The sequence below is a fragment of the Liolophura sinensis genome, chromosome 6 (genome assembly GCF_032854445.1).
Source record: "Liolophura sinensis isolate JHLJ2023 chromosome 6, CUHK_Ljap_v2, whole genome shotgun sequence".
Taxonomy (NCBI): domain Eukaryota; kingdom Metazoa; phylum Mollusca; class Polyplacophora; order Chitonida; family Chitonidae; genus Liolophura; species Liolophura sinensis.
In genome coordinates, this window is record NC_088300.1 from 30,873,310 (window position 1) to 30,885,833 (window position 12,524).

Genomic DNA, 12,524 nt, shown 5'->3' on the forward strand with positions numbered 1-12,524 from the left:
ATTTCATCCTAGGAGTAACGAGAATCACGAGAAATGGAATTTTTTTGATTAACGAGATCTAGGATTTTGTCTGTTCGTGAATGTACACTGAGTACACTATCTCAGTGTAGCATTTGAGACCATATTTTATGTCTCAGTTCTAGATTTGGATATTCGTGATAGGCTTCCTTTTTGGAATTTGATGCTTATGTCTTGTGTTCTCTTATACATAAATGCACATCGGACAATGAACAGCTTCAGTCAAAGCGCAATATACTTAGATTAACGACATTATGAACTTTTGTAATTCTTCAGTCTTTTCGCATGTTTCGCACGGCTTCCCTCCCGTGTAAATTTATTGAGTATCCATTCAAAGGTATGAGTTTCATCTTAAGCGCACCGTTCATATCTCCAGAGTGACAATTGTATTCAACGCGATGCATATACAGTCCCTTTATAGCCCCGGATTAAACGGATTATGGACACACCGTCTATATGAACTCACAGGAATATTAATGTATGTATAGCTATATGCATATAGATATGCTTCTATAAGCTCCCGTATATATGACGTGTACTCTGTAGGTCTTTTAAGTGTGAAGAAAATATTTGAACATAGTAATACGTGCGTATTTATTTACCGGTTAATGTTGGCATACCGGAATGCCCTTAATTGTTCTCATTCAGATACTATTCATGGTGTATAAAGGCTGCGCTTAGCTTTAGCTATGCACCCCACACAAAGACTATGTACAAAAGACTCTATTCCTTGAATTAGCCTTTGTCACTACCAAATTGAGTTCTAACAGCGATCTGATATACTAGCGAGCCACAACTGCGCCCCAGCTTTACTCAATTAAATAAACACCAATGTAGTCTACAGAAAATGGATATCACGGACGAAGCGTTTGTTCCTCTGGAAGCTTTTCACAGCCACTGAGCTTGTGCCATTGATCGAACCTGATTTGACACCAAGAGAGCGGTAAATGGACGCAATTTACGACAGTCTGTTTGGCATGGCGCGCCGTAGAACATTGAGGAGCCGAGGCCGCAGACGTTGGATCAAAGTAAACAGGCTGGGTGGAAATTTATGAGTGGTCTGGATTGGAGTTCGATGTGAACAAGGGCTCTTGAGACAGCTTTAGTGTTGACGAAGGAAACGGCGTATCTGTCACTACTTGCCAGTTTGTTATTCATTGCAGGCCGTCCTGCACGCCTCATATTGTCATAGACACGGCTGCTTTACCCTGATTACTGCGAAAATTTCTGGATTCGGAATCGTTTACATTTTTAGCGGACAAGTCTATCAGGAGCAGAATTCCCTGATGTGTCGCAATGATCTTGTTTAATTTCGGTGACTTAACAGAATATACAAACTACTAACTAAGCAAGCAAACTTCTCCAGGACGTTTGTCTATCGATACGGGAAAGCTGTCTTTCTTTCGATCTCTGGAATATCATTCAGGATCGTGGTGAGCAAACAACAATCGGAACTGTCATATTGCACTAAACTGAATGAGAAAGGAAGAATAGGACGAGCTTCCAAGAAATTGGTTCTTGTACCTGATTGTGGGATAATGTTTGTCCAAGCAACAACTTTCGGCTCAGAGGAGTGACACTTTCATCGACCTGCTACGAATGGACAGTATTCTGAGCCTATTCTAAGCATAAGTATGCGTACACAGTATATCATTTTGAGAAAAAATGAAATTAGAGCCGAACTATAGGATTAGTGGTTGAGGACTACAGAGAATAAGATGAGCAGCGCACGAGCTATACCACCAACGCTGAAGATGAGGCAAAGAAACAATGCCGAGGAGAAATTCTTAAATAAACGGTTAATAGAGATTGAGGTGGATTATCGATTACAGAATGGCAAGCTGATAACGGAAATTGCCGAGTTGAAAAACACATTGATAGGGTTTAACCTTGATGGTGGCGACCATTGCCTGGAATATTTCAGTACTCCTGAGGAACCTTCTATACCAAAATCAGCCATTGCATTGCCCGGTAATCACAAGTCATCTTCAAATACACAAAATTCTGTGTTTAAGCCCACAAAGACAACAGACGATGGGTTCACTGAACAGGTTAATCTACTCGACGAGGACACCGTAATTGACCTGCGGCAAAGCCGCGGTCTGCCAAACCAGTGCGCCTATGACTCGGGTATCAAAAACATGAGGTGTCAACACTTCCCGTGTGCTGTCCCCAGGAGCTATAATAGTATCGGATATCAGATAATTACTAGGGATTATCCTGAGAGACCCGTGGCTCCCAACAAGCCCCAGGTTACAAACGACACAGGTGAGTCGGACCAGAAAACCGGCGTCTCTGTTTCAATGGGGAAGGAATCTGCCTCAGCCGCGCCAGTGTTTCGGGAGCGAACTGTCAAACAAGGGAGACCATCCATACGGGAAAAGGTTCAATCACTGAAGCAAGTGCTTCACGAACAGAAGCGGAAATTGGCAGAAACGAAGCCGAAAGCATGGGTGACAAACTATGGTAACCCAGTACCTTTACGGAGAATAATGAATCCACTTCGGCCAGCGCCGTCGGGCGGAGAACGTTTATAACGGATTCAAACTGGGAATCCTTTTGGAATCATAAAATCCATTCTAGCGTTAAGCTGTTTGTTCTTGTGATATTTAACGTTTATTACAGGCAGTTTCTTTTGCTGGACGAAATTTTCATGGTTTAGGGCATGTATAAATCTGTGCTTCGATATAGGTTGGACTTGACTGGTGTATTTTGTTGTTTTACTTAACAAGCAATGGTAGCGAATACATAGAACATCAGCATGGAGATTAAAACTAGAGCAGCGACGACAGTTTGCAAATGTTTGCAAATATTTACACTTAGCCAGGGGAAATCCTGCCTCTTGTTACGGTACGGTACGGTAACTGTATATGAAAATTCGGAACAAGTTGCAACTTTACACGATCCTTTGCACCATGGTTTAACCAGAATCAGGTAAAAAATTAAAAATGCAGTGGTGCTAAATGCAATGTATTATAGACGTCTCTGATCTAGAACTACTCAAAACGCCATATCGTCGTCGTATTTATTGAACATTGACATGAAACAATTCAGTAAAAGCTGCTATTATCAGCTATACCTCTCTCAACTTGTTGTAAAGTTATTTATCATATACCTATGCGTGTTATCCGCCTGATTCGACTGATATTTTTCCGTATCACCATCCTCTGAACATTTGTACTGCATTTGCATTTGCGCCGAACTATTTCGCACTGGGTGACCTCTGGCTGGGAAAGCCCTGTCTTTCTAAACTGGAATTTCCATGGAGTGCTGACCTACTTACATGAACATGTCCTTACATGAACTGTCCTTAAAACCGCTGAAAATGTTTAATTTTCTACACTGTCTGCATGCCATTATCACAGGCAAACTGTTCATAATAATTATTTGCGTCGTCTTCTTGTGTCGTCTGCTTCGTGATTTTTTGGCATGACCAGATTCCATTCCGTGGCGCATACAGCTGTCATTTCAGGCCAGATTTACCGTTCAAACCATCTGCACAATTGTGATTATCGCCGTTTTACCTCGGCATCAACTACAGGAGAAAAGCTTCCAGTAGTGTAAGGTATAAATGTCAGCCAGTAAGAAAATCCATAACTCTGAAATCCATAATGAAGACTATGGCAAAAAAACCTAACTTACCTGACCGTTTAACGAACCATAGCCTGATACTAGTAAAACTGCGTGTACTCGACTCCTTCATGCTGACATACTAACTCACTGGTCACAAAAATGTTGTAAGCATCAACAATTTCGCTGTCGCTTCTCACAGTACCGATATGCAGGCAAAATAATGAGTCACATCATTTTAAATGCACCAGACTTCCACCTCAAGGGTAGACCTGTCCAACCAGCAAAGTACATCCAAAGAAATGGACTCGTGTCTCCCATCCAATACTTCTCGATGGCAGAACGATGCCTTTATTTTTCACAAAATTTCACACACAGCGTGAACCATGACACTCGCTGAGTTACAGCTGCAGGAATTTTCAAGGGAGCATCCTTCTTAAAGTACACATTCCACTTTCTGCCAAAGTTCCGATAGCCATTAACTTTGATAACGAACTTTCCGATGCAGAAACTTCAGAAGTTTTGAAAGATTTTCTGTCATTATACCGGCGTGCAACTCACTAATTTTGTAAATTATTGAAGCTACATGTTCATTTGTAAAGCAGGTCAATTTTTTGGCGCATACAAATCTGGACTATACTCTATTTCAAAATGTACCACTTGATGCCACTGGTCAGTCGCAATCTAGATGAAGTTTAGATTTTTGGTTTATCCAAAATTGGTTGTACGTTGATGGAAAAATTCTTTTAAAAGCACAATTACACGTAATGGATCTTTTAACAATAAAATTTTCATGGTTTTACACGACTTTGTGTTTCTTCTTTTTTCTCTTTTTTCCCCCTTCATATGGACTACGGTTGTGAACTATTGAAATACGCTGTACTTAACTGAATTAACTCCACGAGCGCGTAATGGTTTGGAAGCGTCGTGCAGGCCATCACGGTACCAGATACTACGCAGTGTACGAGGTACATACCTGGATTTTAATGTCCCAAAATAGCTTTTTTAGACGGTATATGATAAATAGATTATCAGTAATCAACGCGTTCTCTGTGGTTGCGTTGGCGCAGGGAACTTGAGAGATACAACGCTGCAGATCTGGGGCCGATTTCACAACGCTATTTCGGACATAAGTCAAAATTATTTTTGGGTTTTAGAAATTAAAATTTTGTACCCTCATCAATGTTATGTTAAGACAAAATGTGTCGAAATTTCAACTTCTGATACCAAAAACTAAGCATTGTGAAGAGTTTTTTAAATTTTGGCATAAGTCAGAAATGTCTTTGTGGAATCGTCCCCCAGCAAGGTGTACTGATAATCTCTATATATGGTAGTGATATGAGAATTGCTTTAAACAATGTTAGTGTGTATATAATACATTACATATCTGGCGGACTCCAATCTCGTTCATGGCATCTATTACTGATGAAACTGAAATATTATTTTTGCCTAGAAGATGTTTTGAGGATTCCTTTTATCTTCATAGTTATAACATGATATGATCAAACCCGCTGTAATTTAGTTGATTCTGATTAGAATATCATTAATTCATAGCCTAAGAATTCAAGTATATTTATCCATGTTTCCTGCTATAGACATGTGGGTTAAATGCTGGCTGAGCCACCCTCTGCTGCATTGTTTACTTACAAACAGCTGAAGCGTCTAGACTGCATTACTTTATACAAACATGCATATCTGGGGGCTTTAAAAGTGGTATACAGCCTTAGTATTTCCTCACCTGGTACCAAGCGTAAAAATAATAGGCCACGTATACTGGTCGGGCCGGTGTCAGTATATGGTAATGATTTGGTCACCGTTTTTGGTGTCTTCAGTGAGGCAGCACTTTAAAGTGAGGCACTGAGGCAGCACGTTAAACATGTCGGCATCTGATTTGCTCTGCTTCAAAGGAGATACCGCCGAGATATGACCAAGACACTGTTCAAAGCAGCTTCAAACTCAGCAGCTTCAAGGAAGAAAACAAACTGACTTCAGATCACCACGCTTTTGACTAATGAAACTGGAGTCTCATACCCTATAGTGGTTTTGTATCATGAGGTTTGCCAGGAGCTTCGAGCTTTGACTATTTTCTTCTACCCTATATTCGTCCTCATTTAAATTTAATATTCTTAATTGAGGAGTAAGATATTTACGGAATAACCAAATCAATATATTAATATCCTGTATAATAATGGATTGATTGAAGATCGTTTAGATATATTTAGTCGGAAGGATGACGGACGTACTGACTCATGCAGGTTAACCATCTAGCCAATCGAAAGTGTCTTGAAAACAGTGCATAGTGTCACATGTCACAGTGACATGGGGAAACCATTAGTGTGGACCAAATGATTGCTGGCTATAAATCTTCATCCGCCATCCAGCATGAAAACAGATCCGCCGTATCGCAGATGGAGCAGGTGACTGTTTTTTTGGTTCTCTAATACTTTCCTACAGAATCAATGCGGGGCATGGGGCAATCTGACCTACTCGACCGTGTGGCGAGTAGAACGTCAGAAGACTGACAATGACGCCCCTCCCCCCTCCCAACACTCAGGTTTCGCTTATCTCTTTTGTGATATATATAAAAATCAATATCACTTTTTCTGTGGACAACAATTGAAGCATTGGTCACAGTTTGGCCATGAAAAGACTTGGATAATTTCGCTAATAGCTCTGGTTTTCTTGGCAGTTTTGTGATTTATTTGACCACTATACAACATGGAGTTCCATTATGCAGTTAACACGTGTATAGGTCAAGCAACCGATGAATTATGAAAAAAGCATACAAGGAAAGAATGAAATCGCCCCGAAGTAGGTTATAGTGTTCATAATATTTCATCAACACCTCTGTGTATATATGAAAATTGTCATCACAACAGCCAAATAAATAAACCAACCCATAGCGTTTCATAACATAAGTGTGACAAGTTATTCAACGAAAACATCAGTGGGTCAACAAATCAGCCGATCACGCTATAAACAAGTGATTTAACCATTTATTAAATCAAACCAAGAAATGAATCCGCCACCCAAAAATTCGATGAACTGTTGTATCAGCTAAATAATAAACCCATCAACTAATAATGCTATCCTCCAATAAATTAATGAAGAAATAGTAGCGCATTGATTAATAAATATTTCAGGAAACAGGTCGGAGTTCCAGTGGTTAAGGTACTTGCGTTTCAATGGCTAGGACACAGGTGATGCAGGTTCAAACCTAGCCTTGGGCAGAAATTTTGTAGACTCATGTCTCACTGCATGTGTAAATCCGTGGATAAGCGGTCGGCGATGCTCTCGTTCACGCAGTCTAAGACAAGATATTGTCCGAGAAGACAATATGGAGTGAATATCTGTAGGTCACATATGGGAAAGTTTGTGAGTAACTTCCCAAATGTCGGTGGTTTATCCCCCTGCACGCTGGTTTCCTCCACCCATAATACTACTTCCCGAGTATATATGGCTTTAAACAAGAATCAGTCAATCATTCCAGTCCAAGGCATATCTAAGATTCTGCACGCTGTGTCAGTGAGCGTAATACTAATTGCTACAATGTCCATGGTGTAAAGGACTGTGAACCTCAACAACCCCCCCTTGTGCCCCCCCCCCCTTTGGCGTTTCTATAGGTACCCAAGACACACTCTTTTCCATATCGGTGGGATATTTTGTGCTTAGGTGAATATGCCAACTACTCCACCAATAAATCAATACTCAATAAATTAATCCTCAATAAATCAATCCTTCGCTAAATAAATTCACCAATAAAGCAACCCATCGATAAAATCAACCCTCCACTAAATCAATCCACCAATAAGCAACCCAAAAAAAAAAAACAACCCAATAGAATGATCGACCAGAAAGTCAGTCAGGCCATTAGTCACAGAACCAAATAAGTCAGTGAACGAATAAGGTAAAAGAAAAGACACAAACAACAAGTCAATGAACTGATAGGCAAAAATACGTATATCAACTTCATAAAGCAACCAACCTACCGACCGATATAACATTTAACCAATCTGGAACAATTCTGAAACCGTTTGCAAGGACAGGAACGGTTGGAATATCAGTAAGGGATCGGAGTACGTATACTCGTATGTTACTCAGGAATCTCGCATATGTCATCGAAATGGAATATGCACTGGCTTACATGTATATATGTGTATGTATGCTTGGCGTTTTACGTCGTACTTAACACTGTTTCAGTTATCTGACGACGAAAAATCATTAGGTGTGTATATAGACTGTGCTTTCTTGCGGCAAAGTGCTGCCGCCACTATCATGCTGAAGACACCAGACGTGACACCCCATCCAGTCACATTATACTGACATCCAGCCAACCAGACCTGTTTCCCTGCTATAACCTCTTGGTGCTGATCGCCAAGTGAGGCACCAACACGTGCTATTGTTAAAGTCGAAACAGACATTCGTATGCCAGCAGTCAACCGATATTCCAGGTCAATAATCGCAAGGCCAATTTAAACGATGTACAACACAAACCACCAAAGACCTAAGAAAGCATATAAAGCACGATATTAGGACGGAAACATTAAGGACGGAAGTGAAGCATTCAACAATTTTTAATGATGTTGGAAAGGCCCGACCCAGAATATGCCTATAGTTGATTTATTTATCTGACTCTTTGTTTACGACTCAAGAATAGTTCACTTTATATTCGACGGTGCCCAGCATTGTCGTGGAGAGGGGATGTGGGGGAGGGGGGTGAACCGGTCAGAACGCGTGGGAAACCCACGACCATCCGCAAAATATGCCAGTGGGAAAAGATCATTTACTACATACCGGTTATTTGTCAGTCTGTGTCAGTAGACGAATGTAATATGTATTCCCTCACGGAATATTGAGTTAGCGTATATCCGATCTCCTGATGCCAGTTAATGAAAATAACAGCGTGTTCATATGGAATAAGTATTATATAGCACCAGAATAGATCCTAGGCGTTTAACTAACTTTTTTTTACATATATTAAAAAAACAACAAATATATAAGAAACAACCAATGGGATATGAATGTTTTTACACTCTTATAAATTTTTTATTTATCTGTATGGCTGGCGTTTCACGCCATATATGCTCAAAGGATATTCCACTTACTACTGTGGCAAACATTATGGTGGGAGGACAGCGGGTAGAGCCCGGGGGAAACCCACAACTATCCAGGTTCGCTATATCTCAAAGGTGTGCGCAAACAGTTTGACATTTAAAAAACATACAGTTCATTTGTTGTCGTAAACATAAAATTGATTTTGGAATCCACACAAAAGTGTAGACCTATTAAGCTTTTAAATTTCACAACATTCAGTCCTTATATACACTTTTGGTAATAATTAATTGTGTTGGCGGCAATATTTTGCTCCACAACGAGGAGATATATTGCCAAATAATCTAACAGAATGTCCCTTTTGTCCTGAAATATTCTTTAAAATTACATTAAGCACTTTGTCGTTCAGTGGTAGTCCAGTTCAGATAGAATTCGCATGTATATCGCGTCTCTTCCATGAATTTGCTCAGCAATATCTTTCTACATACGTACGAATCGGTTGTGGTCTTAACTAAGTGCTGGCCATTGTAAGTAGAATAAACATCGCACTAGAATGCGCCGGGTATGAAACTGCACGGAATGGGCAAAAGAGAACATACATTGCCTTCATGAGGATTACTCCTCTTACACCGTCGTTAATTCGACGTTCAATGTCTTCAGACTCAGAAAGACTTCTTCGAAACGACAGGGACTAAAGATCATCGGTAAACAACCTCAGTTTAAATTGCACTTGTATAATGCTAATGCCATTACCCGTGTATGCTGGTCCGAGCTCGTAGTTTACTTAAATCCTGCAAAATTTACGATCCTTCGGAATGTTCTGACGCCGTAGACTTGGCAGCTTTGCCTGAAGATGGTGAAGTGGGAGGGGAGAGCTCAGCGATAGGTTCCAGCGGAAGTGAAGATGACGTTCCCATGGCCATTGCCTTCACGGGATCGGAGGTTTCAGTTGACTGGCTGATTTCCGGAACAGTTTGCGTTTCTCCCGGTGCCGTTAGTTCGACAGCAGAAGCCGTGCTTTCCATGGCTTGTTCAAGTTTCTTCACATCCCTCTTGATACCTTCAGCGACGCGTCTGGCAATCCTCACCGGATTGTGATGCTCAAAATACCGAAAACAGTAGCAACGCTCTTCCGGAAGACTAACGCTTAATTTGGAGTAAGGAACTGGGAAATCTTTCACCTGTTGTTCAAGAAGATCCATGTCCGTGTTTTTGTAAAGTTTCGCAAAACTCGGCATTCTCTTACCAATTCTGCGCAAGTCATCTTTGAGAATGGCAGTTTGTTTGGCGTGAATTCGTTCCTGCAAATCCCTGTTGCGGCTGATGACGCGCTCTTGAACGACTCTCCGCTTGTCCAGCACATTGTTGATGACATGGGTTCGCTTCTGACACTGTGCGTCAAGCTTGTTGTAGATGCTGGGCACCAAGGCGTTGTTGACGGGTGGATCAAAGCCTGGCCCGTAAAACATTTGCGTCTCGAGGTGTTTGGCCCTGGTCTTTAGGAGGGAGTCGCTGGTCGTGGACAACCTGCCCCACACACAGGATGAACTGACACTGGTGCCCGGCGTCGATGATATCGGGCTATTCATCGCCGTGGTATTGTTCCGTGCCATGCGCGCCTCAGCGATTCTTTTCATTCGGGATCTTAGTGTGTCCTCGTAACAGCGTAATCGATGGGGAATCTATCGGCTGGAGGTGAACTAGTAACAAGCGGCCTGCCAGCATGACATATAGTCAAATGGATTTCCCTGTCATGAAATATAAAAGCATATATACATGATTATGACATGAGTCGAATATATTGTAGACAGTTAAATACAAGGGTGACAATGGCTATATAATCCTCAATGTGTATGTCTGATACCATTACGGCTTGATAACATTAATGAGTAACAGAACCATAAAGGGCCAAACTCAACAATGATTCTATATCCAATGGAGAATCAAAATTTCCCCCAATTTTATAACCGAAAAAAAGCTAGGTTGTGACATCGGCGTTTCAACAATTGACACACACCCCTCCAGCTAGAAGGTGTTACATCTAAACTTGAACTTACAGTTCAGGAAGAAAAAACCTGACACTCCCCTGAAATCTTCCTAATCCAATAAAGAAAACCTATACGTCTGAAACGCCTCAATTTTAGGTTGTCTATGTTAACATGTATGTATACAGTCTGAAGATATAGATGTTGTCTTGGTGTTGTATATCTTTTCATTGCGTTTAAGATCAAAATGTTATACAGGTTTTAATTAACTGAGAAGGAGTGTAGTTATTGAACTCGGGTGTGGTTCAGTCAAACTAGGACAATACACATATCTCAGTGATATTAAACCTGTCATAATGTCATGTTATATGGTTGATCAGTTTGACATGTCTCAGCTCGTAGCCCTCTGACAAATGTTGGTGTTTCCGTATTCACAAGGTGGAGAATTTGCCCCGGGAATAAATGGGTGAACATCAAAAGATCGAATTTCGGTAAACTCTAGTAACATTATTACTGTTTAAAGGCCTTGATGGTTATCAACTTAAAGGTAAATAAAACGGATAAAAGGGGTTATTGAAGCAAAACTACGACGATTAGATCTTATCGCTGGAGCCTTTGTCGTTAAAGACTAATTGTGGAGAAGACTGTGAGCTTATCTATGCGTGAACTCTTCGTATAGTGTTTGTGTCTCCTTCGTGTCGCGGGTTGAGAACAGGGTCATAACCCTCGCAGTTCAAAGGGCATCGATAAGGACACGACCAAACGACTGTCTACCCTGCGCATGCGTACGATCTAAGTGTATATACTGACTTTGGTATGCCAACTGTCAAAGGTTGATGGTCGTTTCCAAGTCCACATTCGTAGTACCGTCTGTGAAAAACAGTTAAGCCCGCGTAATTAATTGAAAGCAATAACCTCTCAGCAAACGGAATATACAAGGACTGGCTGAGACTGATATGACGTATTTACACCTGAAGTGTTTTGTGGATTTCGATGATAAAAACCTTCTCTTCATCCGATTTTATGTTAGTTTGGTTTTATTTTTAGATATTTATGTGAATTTATTATTCTTAAACGAGATTTGTATATGAAGTTTTAAATAATTTAAATTATCCCAATATCTTTACCTAGACAATATCTACTAAGAAGCGGGTCACCAGATACCAACCATCAAACAGTCGTGGTCGCTGTAGTTTAAACCATTCTTTAGTTACTTTCGTTACAAAGTTTAAATGAGACAATTGGATGAACGTCTACAACGCCAGGTCTTTAATGATGTGATGAACGTCATATTATACACATACTGAAAAAAAAACATGAAGTTTTTGAAATATTTTACACTCACCGGTATCTTCCTGGTGGTATTACAGAGTGTGATAGGCGTATAAAATACAATTTATACCAAGATGGCCAAAACCAAAGTAGACCGACAAAGTGCATTTGGTCATAAAGTTAACAGGCATCTTACTGGTGTTATAACCGAGTATGATAGGGAAGAGGGTGAGGCGGGGGACTGGGGGGGGGCATAAAAACAGTCTGTGTAACAAAATGGCGGAAACTAAAATGGAGCGACAGAGTGAATTAGGTCATATACAAAACATGTTCCTGGTGCTACGACAGAGTGGGAGGGGGGAGGCATAAAAAAATCTATATATCAATGTCGTCAAAACCAAGGAAAAGCCACAAAGTGCATTTGGTCACATACATAACTGATAATACATGGCAAACTTAGGTTACTCCGTGTCAGTCATCTGAAGATTTCATGGTAACATAAATTCCAGTGAAGAAATACAAACTAACATGAATACTTGTGAACAAAACCAAAATGATGCACATAAACACCTATGAGCAAAACCAAACGGCGTCACGGTTCCAGGAAACAATACCAGCTCAACGGAT

At 40.6% G+C, this 12,524-nt stretch overlaps 1 protein-coding gene across 1 annotated transcript; it reads right to left on the reverse strand.

Annotated features, from left to right (window-relative positions):
* Positions 1 to 9,440: 9,440 nt before the first annotated feature.
* On the reverse strand, positions 9,441 to 10,310 carry LOC135467086 (bridging integrator 2-like). The gene has a single exon (XM_064744847.1). The coding sequence runs from the start codon at positions 10,275 to 10,277 to the stop codon at positions 9,441 to 9,443; it is 837 nt and encodes a 278-aa protein (XP_064600917.1). The 5' UTR covers positions 10,278 to 10,310.
* Positions 10,311 to 12,524: the final 2,214 nt, after the last annotated feature.

What these genes read in the sequence shown, in the direction of transcription:
- LOC135467086 (XM_064744847.1), bottom strand. Translation starts at nt 10,277, where the DNA reads ATGAAAAGAATCGCTGAGGCGCGCATGGCACGGAACAATACCACGGCG.